The sequence below is a fragment of the Eublepharis macularius genome, chromosome 10 (genome assembly GCF_028583425.1).
Source record: "Eublepharis macularius isolate TG4126 chromosome 10, MPM_Emac_v1.0, whole genome shotgun sequence".
In the NCBI taxonomy this organism is placed as follows: domain Eukaryota; kingdom Metazoa; phylum Chordata; class Lepidosauria; order Squamata; family Eublepharidae; genus Eublepharis; species Eublepharis macularius.
In genome coordinates, this window is record NC_072799.1 from 2,917,380 (window position 1) to 2,933,461 (window position 16,082).

General features: G+C 46.1%; 1 protein-coding gene across 1 annotated transcript; it reads left to right on the forward strand.

Annotated features, from left to right (window-relative positions):
• The first annotated feature begins 200 nt into the window (after window positions 1-200).
• On the forward strand, window positions 201-14,033 carry LOC129336933 (C-type lectin domain family 4 member F-like). The gene is made up of 6 exons (XM_054990355.1): window positions 201-246; window positions 7,208-7,327; window positions 8,672-8,779; window positions 10,861-10,944; window positions 12,031-12,182; window positions 13,845-14,033. The coding sequence occupies exons 1-6, from the start codon at window positions 201-203 to the stop codon at window positions 14,031-14,033; spliced, it is 699 nt and encodes a 232-aa protein (XP_054846330.1).
• Window positions 14,034-16,082: the final 2,049 nt, after the last annotated feature.

The window sequence follows — 16,082 nt, forward strand, 5'->3', positions numbered from 1 at the left end:
AGCACTTAACACACAAATGCAAGGTCAGGGTATTCTTAACCACCATTGTTTGCCTTCTGCAGTTTCAGAAAATGAATATAAAGAATGCCTCCACAGTGTGACTCTGTCAAGAAGGTGTCACTTCCCGCTTCATTCTCTCAACAGCATTCAGAGGCGAGGAGCAGCAGCAACAACAACAACATTCAGGTTCTCTGCAAAGAATGGCTGAAAACATCTACGAGAACTTTCAGAGGCTTCAAAATGACGGTAAGATCACAGCTCCAGAGGAGTTCGCCATGTTAGTCTGGAGTAGCAAAAAAGAAAAGAGTCCAGTAGCTCCTTTAAGACTAACCAACTTTACTGTAGCAGAAGCTTTCGAGAATCACAAAGAGATTCTCGAAAGAGAAGCATGAAGAGAGCTGTGGTTCTTGAAAGCTTATGCTACAGTAAAGTTGGTTAGTCTTAAAGGAGCTACTGGACTCTTTTCTAAGATCACAGTGGAATTCCTGGCTTCAGAGGGTCCTTGCTTGTGTCTTAGGGGTGATTAGGGATGATGTGAAGTTTTCTTAATGTACTGAGTCCAGAGACCAATTCAGTCCCCCCCCCCCCCAATTTGCTTATGGTCAAACTGGAACTCAAAGTGCATCTAATACCAGGATTCTCTGAAGTGGCAAGCAAGATCCTGGCTTGGTCTTCTCTTGGGGTTTACCATTTGATGCCCAAGGAAATGAAAACCCTGAATCTGTACCCAGGGGAAGAAACTGCACAGGCCTCAAGCACCTTCTTCTCCAGCCAAAGTCTTGCCTGCTAGACTGTATACCATGGATTAGAAGGAGATACCAGGACATAGGCAGCTCTTAGAAAATAAAGCTAACTGTATGGAAGCTATGGAGCAATGCACAAAGCCTGCTGCAGTTTCTTTTCCATAGAAAGAAAGTTTTTCTGGAGAGAAATCGGCACCAGCAGGAAAAGATGGGGGTCAAGGTAAGTAGATGATGAAGGCAGTGAGTGACTTTTTCCGGGGGTTAGCCAAGGGCGTTGCTTCTAGTGCCAAGGTTTAGCCCTGGAACATATAAAGATAGAATCAAAGGGCATATTCTTGAGCAGTTGTGGAGCGCCCTTCTCACGAAGATGATGATGAAGATCAAGTCGCCAGCAAGGGGCTTTCAAGGCGAATGAGAAGCAGAGGTGGTTTGCCATTGCCTTCCTCTGCAGAGTCTTCCTTGGTGGTTGCCCATCCAAGTACTGGCCCGGTTTAGCTTCCGAGATCTGACGAGAGCAGGCTATATCATGCCACCTTCATTCCTGTTGTTGTTGTTGTAGTAGTAGTAGTAGTAGTAGTAGTAGTAGTAGTAGTAGTTGTTAGTCAGCCTCTCTCACTGAGACTGAATGTGGATTACACAATGCAAATGAACAGAATATAATCAACAGCTAGGACACTCACTTTTGTTGCAGAATGCAACAAGATGTTCAATGAACAGATACAATAGGATATGGTAGCAGAACATTTGAAAACAAGCATAAATCTGAAATACCGGGACGAATTTTTTCTGAAACAAAGTGTTACTAATTAATATAACATCTATTAGCAATGCAGAAATTATCCAGTAGTAGCATATTTACAGCAGCAGACAGTACCCAATAGCATAGTCTATAGTCCTGTCTCTTACATGTTTCTGAGCTTTTTCTTATGACCCAGTCCTATATTCTGGGTAGAAAGCCCTCCCGAATGATTCAGTCTTTTATAGTTTGTGGAAAGCCAGGAGAATGGGAGCTTTCCTGACTTCCTTAGGCAGGCTGTTCCACAAGGTGGGGGCTACCACAGAGGAAGCACGCATGCAGGCAGCTGTTGATTTTGCCCAACCGCAGGGTGGTATCTGAAGGTCCTGCCCAGATGAGCGAAGCTGCCACGGTGGAACATAGGGAGAAAGGCGGTCACACAGATATGAGGGGCTGAGGCCATGAAGGTCTTTGAATGTGATAGTCATGACCTTGAATTGAGCCCAGTAACTGTTGGGAAACCAATGGAGTGACTGCAGAATGGGAGTGACGTGTTATGTGCCGTCAAGTCGCCTCCAACCTATGGCGACCCCCTGCATGAAAGACCTCCAAAACGTCCTATCATTAACAGACTTGCTCAGATCCTGCAAACTGGAGGACGTGGCTTCTTTGACTGAGTCCAGCCATCTCATTTTAGGTCTTCCTCTTTTCCTACTGCCTTCCGCTTTCCCTAGCATTATAGACTTTTCCAGAGGATCTTGTCTTCTCGTGATGGGACCAAAGTGTGATAGCCTCAGTTTTGTCATATTGAAGAGCATATTAAATTTGTCATATTGAAGAATTTTGTCATATTGAACACACATATCGAAGAGCAAAAGCACTGGCAGCCACTCCATCTGTTCCAAGCTGCCAAGAGGCAGGGGGCACAGGGAAACCGAATCTCCTCCCATACCTGCCCTTGTATGGGAGCAAAGATGCTCTGAGTGCAAACACGGAAACATGGAGGTACCGGTGCGGCTCTAAAGAGTGCTTGCTGCTCAAGCAGCCCTCTTTCTCAGTCTTGTGGGATTCAAGCTGGACAGGAAAGTCTTGCCGCAGCTTCTCAAGGGCGGCTGACTCATGCTAGGTGAGAAGATGCCAGCTGAAACGGCTGCCTAAAGTGTAAATGCAGACCCCCCCCCCCCCCGCCCCACAGCCTCACCACTTGGCTCAGGAAAGACCGCATCCTGCAATCCTGAACCAGTCTCTCAAACCCCATATGTGCAGGAGGCTGGTTGATTCTGCAAGTCATCTGGGTTGAGGTCAGAGGAGCTCTCTGCCACTTGCTTCACATTATTCAAGTAGGAAGACTGACCAGGGCTTTTTTTCTGGGGAAAGAGGTGGTGGAACTCAGGACTGCACAATGACGTCACTTTGGGTCAGCTGGAACAAGGGGGCAGCTTTTAAAAGTTTAAAAAGCCCTCAGTGAAAATGGTCACATGGTCGGTGGCCCCGCCCCCTGATCTCCAGTCAGAGGGGAGTTGAGATTGCCCTCCACACCAGCGGTGTGGAGGGCAATCTAAACTCCCTTCTGTCTGGAGATCAGGGGGCGGGGCCACCGACCATGTGACCATTTTCAAGAGGTGCCGAAACTCCATTCCACCGTGTTCCAGCTGAAAAAAAGCCCTGAGCCTGACACTGAAAACGGATCCCAAGAGTGATCTCACAGAATCATGTCCCAAGCAGACATGTGGAATCAATGGTGGGACAAACAGCCCCCATTCCCCCCCACCCCCGGTTGTTTCTGACAAAAGCTGCATGGGATGGAAGGGAAGGAAGGCTGAAGTCTTTCCTGCCACCGTGCCCTATAGCGGAACTGATTTTGGCCCCTGCAAAACTGTTTTTAAGGCAAGTCCTGGGATCAAATCAGATATGAAATGGGACCACCTTACTACACCTCCAAGCAATACCAGAAAGGGACATGTCAGGGCTTTGGAGCTGGTCACATTGTTTTTTAAAAACAGAATTGCAAGAGGAGAAGTGGAAGCAGGGCCGGTGTCAGCACATGGTGAGGTGGGGCAGCTGTTGGGGCCCGTGGCTTCTGGTGGAGACCGCAGCTGCTGCCTCCCTGGTCATGTATCTCCTCTGATGCCTGCACTTAAACCCTTCTATGGCCTGCTTGTGAGTGTTTTGTCGCCTCTGCTCCAACCTGCATAGGCTGCCGAGTACTGCTGGAGAAGGCCGTGTGAGTGGTGCTCTTAGTTGGTCGTGGCTGTGGCACTGCTGGACCCACCACCCAGCATCCAGCAGTGGAGGCAGCCGTGACTGCAGATGGTGGGAGAACTTGTGAGAGGACGAAGGAAGGACATGTAGGCAGGTGGGGGCATGCGGGTTGGTGGGAGAGAAGAGGGGGCCTAGCAGTGGGCATGGTGTGTGTGTGTGTGTGTGTGTGTGTGTGTGTGTGTGTGTGTGTGTGTGCGTGCGCACGCGCGCGCGCGCGCCCTGAATAAAAGAATGCCTTTTGGGGAGTTTGTTTTCTTTGCCAAAGAGTGCTTGCTTCATATTTCGTCATTCAGCAATACTAGTGGTGAAACTTAAATTTCTTACTGGTGCTGTTATGTTGCCATGCTGCACCCCTCCTGCCTTACTTTCACTATGGATTCCTGTGCAAAGAAGAGAAAGGGGAAGGTTACCAAGTTTTTCAATTGCCCTGCTCCTGTGCTTTTTGGCAGCAGTGTGACTTGTTTATTGATTTGTTCGTTTAGAAAAAATTTAAACTCTAAGAAACCACAAGGGCAGGTCTCATACAACCGAAAAAACTAAGGAGGACAATAAGTCCTAAGAGACCTGAATTGTATATATAATTTTATGATTTTTAATTTTTAATTTTTGAAAGTGCGAGTGCAAAGAGTGTAAACAAAGATCTCATATTGTATATACCTTATAATACCAAAATACCCCAAGCAATCACTGTTTCAAAGTAGGTCAATGCCAATAATATCCAAATACAATCCAAACCAACGCTTGTCATATAAGATGAATATCATAGTTCATCAGGTAAATATCATAGTTCATAGAAAAAGTCCACAATCCATATTCATGTTTTGTTCTTTCTTTTCATAGGCAAAAACCCATTGAGAAGAATCAGCAATGTTTCTTCTAGTCATTTCCTAGGACTAGAAACACCAATGGATGTTATGATTGATCTTGGATTGAATTAGCAATTAATAGAGTTGGCTGGTGAAGAAGCAAAGAGTGAAACGGGATGTTATAAGGGATGTTATAAGGGCACCCGTTGCCAACTTCCCTGGAGCATTTCTCCCCATTGCTGATTCTGCTCTGAGCCCACTTGAGGGAAGAGTGGAATATAAATTTAATAAAATAAAATAACAAAAATATTATCTAATAAAATGAAATAATAAAAATATTATCTAATATTAGTAAAGTGATAGGGGCTGTAGACTGTACTACTGCATACTGTGTGTTGCTGTAAGTATGCTCCTACTGGATACTTTCCAAGTTGTTTAGTATGTCATGTCAATTTACTTATGTTTTGTTCCAGCATTATTTCAGTTCTGGTTTGGATTTCTGCTTGATTGTACCGACTTACACTGTGTAATCCTTTTTGAGTCTCAGTGAGAAAGGCAGACTACACATAACATAAATAAAAATAAAAATATTGCATTGTCTATTATATCTATTATACTGATATCTATCGCTTAGTTTTTTATGATTCTGTAAGTGGCCTTACTTTCCAATGAGAAAGGTGGATGGTTAATGAACGAGGTGGGTGATAAATACATAAATACATAAATACATAAATACATAAATAATTCTTTGTAGCTGACTCTTGGCTTTTCCTCTGGTTCACTGTCTTCTTCTCTTTTCTCTTTACCGTCCTCTCCATGCACACCTGCGTGGATGGTGGCAGTACAGGTTGTCAGCCAACCCCACCTACACGAAGTGCTCCCCGCAAGAACAGAAGATGGAGCTGCCCATCAGAAGGAACCAGCAAAGCAAGTCAGTCAAAGGGGCAACAAGAGGGAGAGTATTTCTGTGTGGATGTCTACATAGATGTTGAGTGCTCTGTGCTATGGATTCACTTACTATGAATTCACTTACTGTGCTGTAGCACAGTGGTTAAGCGGTTGGGTTGCAAATCAGCACACTGCTGGTTCGACTCCCACTCCTGCCCTGAACTCTGCAGGTGGCCTTGGATCAGCCACTCCTCTCAGCCAAGCTCCCCAGCTGTATTGTGGGGATAGTAACAACACTGACTTTGTTCACTGCTCTGGGTAAGGCACTAATCTGTCTAGAAAAGCAGTATATAAGCGTGGTTATTATTATTGTTGTTGTTGTTGTTGTTGTTGTTGTTGTTGTTGTTCAAATTTCACACAACAATCAATAATAAATAAGGATCGTATGTTATCATTGATTGGCCTTGCTGAGCTGATACAAGTTTCCACCAGAGACCTAAGTAACAGCCAGGTGTCGGTGTAAAATGTGTGCTGTTCCAAGTAACCCCGTCTTTTGCAGTTCTGTAGGTGAAAGCTACAGAAAGTTGCAGAAAGCTGCAGTTTTTCCATATTAGTCCCAAAGTTTTTCGAAATAGATCCCAGGGCCCCGATGACAACGGGGACTACTGTTGCATTCTTCATCCATAGCTGGGTGGTGTCTATTGCCAGATCTCTGTATTTAATCATTTTTTCTTGTTCTTTTTCTTCGACTCTGGCATCCCCCGGAATTGCAATGTCAATTATCCAGACTTTTCGATTTTTTTCCACAACTGTTATGTCTGGTGTATTATGTTCAAGGTGTCGATTACTCCTCCTCCTCCTCCTCCTCCTCCTCCTCCTCCTCCTCCTCCTCCTCCTCCTCCTCTATGGTTGGCTCACTTTCTTGAGTGATCGGCTCAACATGGGTTTTCAGTTCTTTTCTGTGGATTCACTGATTATCTTTGGAACTACAAAATCCCAACTTTGGTGCTTCCCATCCGTAAAATGGATGGATTGATTTCCCAGCTGTTTCCTAATAGCTTCATGGCAAATGTTCCCTTAATAGTATGCTGTATATCTCTGTGTTGGAGTAAAATTCAGTGCTTGCACCTGCTTGAGAGATAGGCCCTTTTAGTTCCTGTTTTGTGCTTGTGACGGAAAACAAATTTGGGTTGTGGTAGGTTTAATCTCTGCTGGCCTGCTGCGCTGCCGTGAATGGGCCTGTTGCTTGAGGGTTTTGTGCGCCCCCGAAATAGCTGTGTGCCTTCAGTGAACGAATAAAGTGTCTCCTGTTGGCTCCACCTTTTTAAGTTTGCAAAGAGGGTAGACGCAGGAGTCTGTTATATCTATTGGGATAGAAGAGGTGGCATTGGGTCACCCTCAATGGGTAGTCAGATTCTTGGAGATTTTGAGGGTGGAGCCTGGGGAGGGCGGGGTTTAGGAGAGGACGGAACGCAGCAGGGTATAATGCCACCAAATCTACTGGATGGCTCAATCCATAATTAATTGCAGACCGGAAGCCAAAACAAATTCAGAAAGAGAATTCATCCTGGAACGGAACTGGCAGGTTCTGCCCCTCTCTCCCCGGGGCTGGAGCACGTGCAGAATCCACCCAGCTTCTCTTCCTAGGCAAATGACGATGAGCAAACAACTCAAAGCCATCCATCCTCTTTTCTCAAGTTCTGGCACTCCTTGGAAGCACACGAAAGGGGAGACGGGAGAGTCTAACGCATTTTGTCCTCCTCTGCTTCCAGGAGCAGCTTCAAAGAAACCGGCCCTTCCTCCCCCTTCCAAGAGGAGCGTCTCCATCCTCTCGTTCCTTGCAGTCCTGGTTCTGCTCCTGGCCATTGCACTGGTTTCAGTGACTGTCCTGTGTAAGTACAGCTGCCCAAGGGAACGCGCGCCTGTCTCCGCGTAGATCCGGTTGGTTTCTATCCTATCCCCAGTGCTCAGGGCTGGTGGGGGGGGGCTTCATTCTCCTCGGTCCTGCAGTGACCTTATACAATCCTAGGGTTGGAAGGTACCTCCAGGGTCATCTAGACCAACCCCCTGCACACTGTAGGAAATTCACAACTACCTCCTGCCTCGGCTCCTTGGTGGCGGTTGGAGGAAAGTGCTGCTGAGAATTTATTGGTTGATTGATTTGTATCTCCCCAGTGGGAACCCAAAGCGATATACAATACAAAACATCAAATACAGTAGAATAAACAAGGAAACGAAGGGGGAGGAGATTATCCTGAGCTGAAACCAGCTCTCCCCCCCCCAGGCCTTCAGTGGCAAAAAAAGGTGGCTGATTTGGGATATGAAATCACAATTTTCAGAATGAAACAGGCTCTCTGGATCCAGTCTGGGGCCAGTTCCCCTTCCACAACGTCCTCCTGTCTGCCACGTGGCCGCCTGCCGTGAGGACTTTCGGCCAGATGTGCGCTGGGAGTTCCCTGCTGGGGCAGGTGGGCCTGATTCAGAGCAGGGCTGCAGTGCAGGGCCAGAAGGGGGAGCCGTCCCCACACCCTTTCCCCAGCTTCAAATGGCCCCAGTGGGACTCCGTTCCCCTGTTCAGGGAGTTTACACAGAGCCGTCCGTGCACACGGCTCTGCCCAGTGGGGAAAATACCAAATATCCGAGGCCATTTCAAGCCAGGATAACATCACAAGGGGGAGCTGAAGCCCCGTCTACCCCCATACCACGAGCCTGATCAGAATTGGGACCAGGAGGGAACTCCCAGAAAACCTCTGCCAAAAGTCCACATGGGAGACAGGCGGGCCTCAGAGCCAAGCTACAAGTGACGCCTGACACAGGTTGGACACTTGTCAGCTTCCCTCAAGTTTTGATGGGAAATGTAGGCGTCCTGGTTTTACAGCTTGGCTCTCCATTACAGCTGCAAGACCAGGATGCCTACGTTTCCCATCAAAACTTGAGGGAAGCTGACACGTGTCTAGCCTGTGTCAGACGTCACTAGTGGCTTGGCTCTGAGGAATGCAAAGCCACCTCTCTCAGCAAACGCTGTTATGCGGAGAGGCTGCTCGTAGTCCCTGTAAGTGCTGCCAGGATGAGGCAGAGGTGGTCATTCCTGGCCCAGAGAGTAAAGACTGTGCGATCCTGGGAACGTGGCAGTAAGAGGTTAGACTGCCAGATTTCCTCCTTTTGAATAAACCACGAGGCTCGCCTGCCCTGATGCTGCTCTTCGGAGATTCATCCTGCTCTTGTGTTGCCTGCAGATTTCCAGCAAGAGAGGCAGCTCCAGGAACAAGATGGAATCGCTCGGAAGTCCAGCGACAGTCTGCAGCGCTGCAACGTCTCTTATGCTCAACTGGAGGAAGCCGAGAGTAAGTGGGAAATGGCAGTCCTGGGCTGGGCCATGTCTGGAAGCAAACACTGCAGGGGGAATGATCTGTCCTTTTACTACGGACAGCACTTGCCTTCGGTGCCCTTAGATCAGCGGCTGCTCTTTGCTCTGTAGGAAAGCACTCTCACTACATATTTATTTCTTTATTTATACTCCGCCTTCTTCCCAATGGGAATGCAAAAATCGTTCTCCTTTCCTGCATTTTATCCTCACAACAACCCTGCGAGGCAGGTTAGGGACAGGCCACCGAGAGAGCTTCCAGGGCAGAGTGGGGATTCAAACCTGCGTTTCCCAGCTTCCAGTCCAAACCTCTAACCGCTACACCAAACAGCTCTATAGTATCTACATATTAAACAAAGAAATCAGACGGATATGTGAGCCGCGCTTTCTCAATGAGGAAATTAATCATCTAAACCACGCACTTCAGGCAAATGGCTACCCCAGAAATGAAATCCGAAGAGCAATCAAACCCAGGATGAATCAAACAACCAAGGAAAAACAGTCACCTACAGGAAAAGTGTTTTTGCCATATATCAAAGGAATTACTGATCAGATGGGAAAGCTTATGGAAAAGCATAACCTTCAAGCAGTATTCAGAACCACCCGAAAAATACAACAGATGCTACGATCAGCAAAAGACAGCAGAGACCCCCTCACCTCTGCAGGAGTATACCGTATACCCTGCAGCTGTGGACAAGTTTACATCGGGACCACAAAGCGTAGCATCCAGACAAGAATAAAAGAACATGAAAGACACTGCAGACTTGGACAGCCTGAAAAATCAGCAGTGGCTGAACATAGCCTAATGCAAACGGGGCACAGTATCTTATTCCAGGACACCAAAATACTGGACAACACTTCCAACTACTTTGTCAGACTGCACAGGGAAGCCATTGAAATTCACAAGCATAAGCAAAACTTCAACAGGAAAGAAGAAACCTTAAGAATGAACAGAGCATGGGCTCCGGTTCTGAAAAACACCAGGCCAACAAAACACTCCACACCCGACAATAGCCCTGCAGAGAAGATTAGCACATCAAGCACCAATCCATATGCAAAAGAACCTCCTCAGGATACAGTGAAGCCACCCGCCATTAGCATTCCACACCCTGGGAAACTCTTACAGAATGACTCAGCTCAACCCCACCCCTCCTGAGTAGATACAAATGACCTACATCTTTTCCACACTGTGACACTGAGAGATCTCTGTCTTTTGGTGCTACACCTCTAAAGATGCCAGCCACAGCTGCTGGCGAAACGTCAGGAACTACAATGCCAAGACCACGGCAATACAGCCCGGAAAACCCCCAACAACCAAAGAAATCAGCGTCCTGTTATCAAGCTATGCCCATATTTTAAACCAAGCAAATAAAATGTGGCCATTTCACAATTTCTACTGCTATTATGTGCCAAAAAAGCGTAAGAGACCACCTGTTTCTTCCTTACGCTGCCATTTGGGAGACTGATAGTGCAGTCCTAAGCAAGGTAAGCCCACGGATGTCAGAGGACTTAGAGAGGTGAAAGTTTCTTTAGGATAGCATGGAAAGGAGCAGGTCTAAACAAGTCTACTCAGAAGTAAATACCATTTTACTGAAAGTGCTCTTAGGACTGCAGCCCCAAATCGCTTCATTAGCAGAACTACAGACAAGCATATCTCAGGCGGTGGCCGCAGAAGTCCTCTCAATTTCTTTTAGATGGAGATCAGAGCTCCTCCCTGTAAAGCCCAGCAGCTTGGAGCCAGCTGGCGATGTTAGAATGAAGGGCCTGGTGTGCCCCTTCTGCCACATTTCTTTCCCTTCCCCCACGTCCTCCAGATGATTTCTGGTGCTGCATTTGTCCTTCATGCTGCAATTTTAATTACTGTCCTGTTTCCTCCGTTAGAGCTAGAGTGATCACCTTTGTCCTGACAGAGGCCTTCCGACAGCTTTATTGCCGCTGTAGTTCCATTCCACCACTGCTATGCATGATATTTTTAGCAAGATGGGAGTCTGAGAAAACGTTGCCTGCCTTCTCTCCTCCCCCTTCACTCAGTTTGATTTGTTCTGAAATGTCTTCTTTCAGGTTTCAAGTTGTTGGGTTGCTCTGAGATCCAGGCCTATTTGAAGAATGTCACAGCATCACTAACATCTCTACAACAGCGTTACAGTAGGTAGCCCATTTGAGCAAATGCATCTACTTGTTCCACTTCTATCCCACACTTCTTCTATGGACCTCAGAACAGCAGAGCTGGGAATTCTAGGCTGTCTCTCATGGGCTGTCAGTACTTTTAACAACAACAGCTTAATCTGCAACAGCTTCCTACTCAACTGCCTCTCCTCTCTTGCCCTTCCTTAAGCACGCCCAAACTTCTTCCATCTTTTTGCTCTGGCTTTGCTTCTCCCCCTCCCCCCCTCCCACGAGGGACATCTAATTGTCCAAACTTTGTTCTTTTTTTCTCATCCCTGCATCCAAACATCTACCCAATCTTCTGTTCTTCCGATCAATGCCCAATCTACCCAGCATTCATAACCTCAAAAGATTGATAACAACAACAACAACATTATGGGTATCAGACCAAGAGTCCATCTAGCCAAGCATTCTTTTTCTAGCAGAGAGCAGCTAACTGATTCTTGTGTCCTCAGGAATGAAGTATGGAAGCAGCAGCTCCCTCTGCAGTTTGCCCTACAGCATCTAGTACATGCAGGCGCACGTGCATGCATGCGTGTAAAAACCTCCATCAAGTTACAACTGACTTCTGGTAACCCCTGCTGGGGTTTTCAAGGCAAATGAGAAGCAGAGGAGGTTTGCCAGTGCCTTCCTCTGCAGAATCTTCCTCGGTTGTCCCCCATCCAAGTACCGACCCTGCTTAGCTTCCGAGATCTGACGAGATGGGGCTAAACCACGCCGCCTTCCCTCCCTACTCAGAAGTGTACTGCCTCCAAATATGGAGGCGCCAGTTAGTCATGATGGCGCATAACCATCAATAGGCCTGAACTCTGCGTCTTTCTCTAATCCTATTTCAATGCCTTCTGAGCTAGCAGATGCCGTTACATCTTGTGGAAGTGGATTCCATCCAATGTGCATGATGCACATACTTATGTGCTTCCTTTTTACATACCCCAAATCTACTGCTGATCAATTCCACTGGGTCACCCTTTTGCTTTTCTTCCCAGGGAAGGTGCTTCGCCCCTTGACCCCTTCCATCGCCGTCTTCCCCGCTTTGTGACTCTGACTGTGCTCTTGTTCTCAAAGGCAATCTCATGAGTTTTGTCTCCGTCGGCTGGAATTTTTACAACGGGAGTTTCTACTTCTTTTCCCAAGAGGCTAAGACTTGGCGGGAGGCTGAAGAGGCCTGCATGTCGCACGGGGCCCACCTCACCTCTGTCGCCTCCAAGGAAGAGATGGTGAGCCTTTGACACTCTTCGTTTACTGGCAGGGTTACCAAATGCATGAACCTCATGGGTGAGCAAAGGTGTTCCTTTACGGAAGCTGAAAGGGGCACTCCCAGCCATGGTCGACCCCTGGGGATCCTGGGATAAGGTTGGGTCCAGGGGAACCCCCGAGCTGCAGACCTGGTCCTTCCTGAAGGTTATAATCCAGTCCAAGACACACACACCCTTCCTCTTTGACTCAATGGACCCAGGCAAAGTGGAAGGACGTGCCTTAGACTGGATTATAATCTTCAGGAAGGACTAGGGTTGGGGGTTCTGGTAGACCCACGTCAAGAGGTGCACACTTTCTTGTCCATCTCTTTACATACGGTTATCAAGGCAATCTCTTTCCCAAACCTGGCTAGAAGCCCAATTGAAATGGATTAAGATATTCACAGTAATTAAGAGTACCCAGACCTGTCAGATCACCACCCACCCACTTGGTTATGTCTTGACAAGGTGCAAATGACTTATGGGGACCCCAGCAAGGGGCTGTCAAGGCAAAGGAGAAGCAGAGGTGGTTTGCCATTGCCTTCCTTTGCAGCATCTTCCTTGGTGGTCCCCCACCCAATTACTGACCCTGCGTAGGTTCTGCGATCTGACAGGATTGGGCTGCACCATACCACATCTCACCAACTTGGATTACTTTATCCCAAATGGCAACTCTTAAATGGGCCTGTAATTAAGGGAAGGTGAAACTGGCAGAGCCTTGGGGAGGAGGAGATGAAATTAACAAACCCTCTGAGGAGCAATCTCTGCAGCTCTGTGCAGAGAGGTGAAATTGACAGAGCCTTCAACTCTGTCTTTTTAAACTACGCTTCCCATCTCTCGTTGCATCTCCCTACGCTTGAGTGTCCTTGTGTAGGAGCCAAAACACACGTTAAGAAACACCCAGGTTCAGCACGTGTTCTCTTACCTCAAGGTTTGCCGGGATCTGTAGGCGTCCTGGAAGCTTAAAGTTTAGCATTTACAGAGCGCCTGTATTTTAAGCTTTAAGCTTCCAGGACGCCTACAGATCTTTAAGCTTCCAGGACGCCTACAGATCCCGGCAAACCTTGAGGTAAGAGAACACATGCTGAACCTGGGTGTTTCTTCTCGTGTGTTTTGGCTCTAAGATGTCTCGTGTAGAGAGGCTAACATAAAGTAAATAAACAGGTCAACATAAGCACAACACACACACACCCATCAGTTAACTGTACATAAATCTTCCTCAATATTTTGTGCCATTCCCACCAGATATGTTTAAAAAGTGTTAAAAGGCAGGGACAGAACATCTTATACTGATCCACTTGTATATTATCCTAAGGCAAAAACACAGAATCTTTCAGGGGTATAACTTGCCTATGAGCTTGCAAAATTTGGATTTTTAGCATCTTTTCCCAGCTTCTGTTTCAAATAGTTGCCTGAGCTAACATCCAAGTTCAAGATTATTTGATCAATCAGAGTTGATAACAACCTCGTCATGCTCTTTTGAGCTTTTAGGAATTTAAAATACTGTTTAAATATTTGAGCATATTTGTTACCGCTGTTAGGAATATTATTTGTGTGTAGCATGTATGATTGCCTGAATTTTTAAAAGCATATTTATCATTCTTAAATGCTGCCATTATCTCTATCTATAATTTTTTTTTGCAGAAATACTTACTCAGTAAAGCCAAAGGGGTGTCATTTTGGATTGGACTCACTGATCAAAGGGAAGAAGGCAACTGGACTTGGACGGACGGCACCAAATACGACAACCAACTGAGGCAGGAAAAGTTTGAAACTGGGGTGGGGGGTGGAAAGAGGTCCTTGTCACTAAGGGTGGGCACATATTGCCAGTGACCAGTGACATTGAGCCTGTCTAGGAAGCCCTGGAAACTCTGGTAAAACCACAGCATTTATGCCAATTCCTAGAGAGGACGGATGTTTTCCCTGGAAGTGCTGTCATGCCAACATCCAATAAAAAATTATTTTCTCCCATGGGAAACAGGAGTTGGGGTAGGGGACCTTCCACTCTAGTGGAGGCTTGGCAGCCTACTAAGGGATTATTGGCAGCAGCTGGATAAAGTTGATACTGCTGTTGCTTGAATGTTACACCTGCCGATTTTTCCCTTTGTCAGACCGATCCTCAATTCCTTAATTTTTAAATCCTGAATGAAATAGCGTTGTTCCTAACAGTAGTGATCTCATGCATCACACACACCACGACTCCATTTATCAGTAGGCAAAATAGCACCTCTCTTACATAGAGCTCCGGCAGACCTGTAGTGTTTACGTCCCTCCCTGTGCCTAGCTACATTCTTTCCCAAACGCCGCTTTCTATTTATTTATTTCTATTTATTTATTTTATTTACTTCATCTATACCTCTTTTTCCCTCCCCTAATGGGGATATAGCATAATTCACATCGTTCTCTTGTCCTCCATTTTATTCTACAAAAATACAGGTGAACCTCCCAGGAACGGGACCAATGAACGTCAATGAATATATCTGAATAATCAATGTAATTAAAGTGCAAAAGTGCTCAAAGTGACCTATATCCTCTATGCAGTCAATAAATACAATAAATATGTCAATAAACAATGCAACAATGTGATTACATTAAAAAAGCATCAAAGACGCATCATTAAAATACATTAATGTGAATACATTAAAAAAGCATCAAAGACAAATATTCACCATGCACTGATTGTTAACTGTTGTTTTCTTTATGTTATTGCAGGAACGGACCTTCAAAAGACGTGTATTTATATTGTTGCATTATTTATTGACATATTTATTGTATTTATTGACTGCATAGAGGATATTAGGTCACTTCGAGCACTTTTGCACTTTAATTATATTGATTATTCAGCTATATTAATTGATGTTCATTGGTCCTGTTTGCGGGAGGTTTGCCTGCATTTTTGTAGCTTCCTTGTACCCGGGTAAGCCTCTTTTTGTACATAGCTCCATAACAACCAGCTTGTGAGGTAGGTTAGTTTAGTGTGTGTGACTGGCCCAAGGTCACCCAGCAAGCTTCCACGGCAGAGCAGGGATTCGAACCCAAGTCTCCCAGATAGTAGTCCGACACTCCAGCCACTATACTGCACTGCCTCTCAAGTTACTGATCCATAGGACCAATAGGGGAGGAAGGCAGGAATCCTTAGGGCAAAGAGTTTCCATTTTCCATGGAGGGAATCCTTTTGTTTGTCTCACAACAATATAATCTTTCTCTTCCCCACACCCCCAAATCTCTGTAGTTTCTGGCAACAGGGACAACCTGATAACTGGCATGCAGCGCCAGAGCACCAAGAAGACTGTGTGCATTTCAGATCCAGTGATTTGCAATCATGGAATGACATCACCTGCAGTGATCAATATAGATGGATCTGCAAGAAGGTCTTCTCTTGAGCTGAAAAAGTAACAACTGCCTCCTTGGATTCCACTGGCCAGTCCATAAAAGAACCCTCTCCAGGGCTGCTAAACTTTCTGCAATTTGGTCAAACTCTTTTTGAAAGGCCGACAACATGTCTCGTGGACTGATCCAACTCTACAGATCTGTTATACAAATCCATCCAAATTTTAGAGCGGCAGAAAGGAAAGGCTTTCCTGTGCAGCAGCCATGCTGCTTCTTCCTCAGCAAGGCTTGTTCTTCTTTCCACCAATTCCCCTGGTGCAGAAAGTTTGGCTGGAGAATCTTGTCATTTACTTTTCACCTTTATGACAGACAATATTCACTCCTTAGTTTATATTAGATATAATGACCAACTTGGCTGATTTTCTGCTGTAAACCCAGAACCAACCAAACTCCAGTTCTTCCACCTGCAACCAGATGTTTGGCAGACAGGAGGGGCAGGACACTCATCTAATATTGCTGTTTGTTTCCACTATCTTCCACTGGATGCTTCAG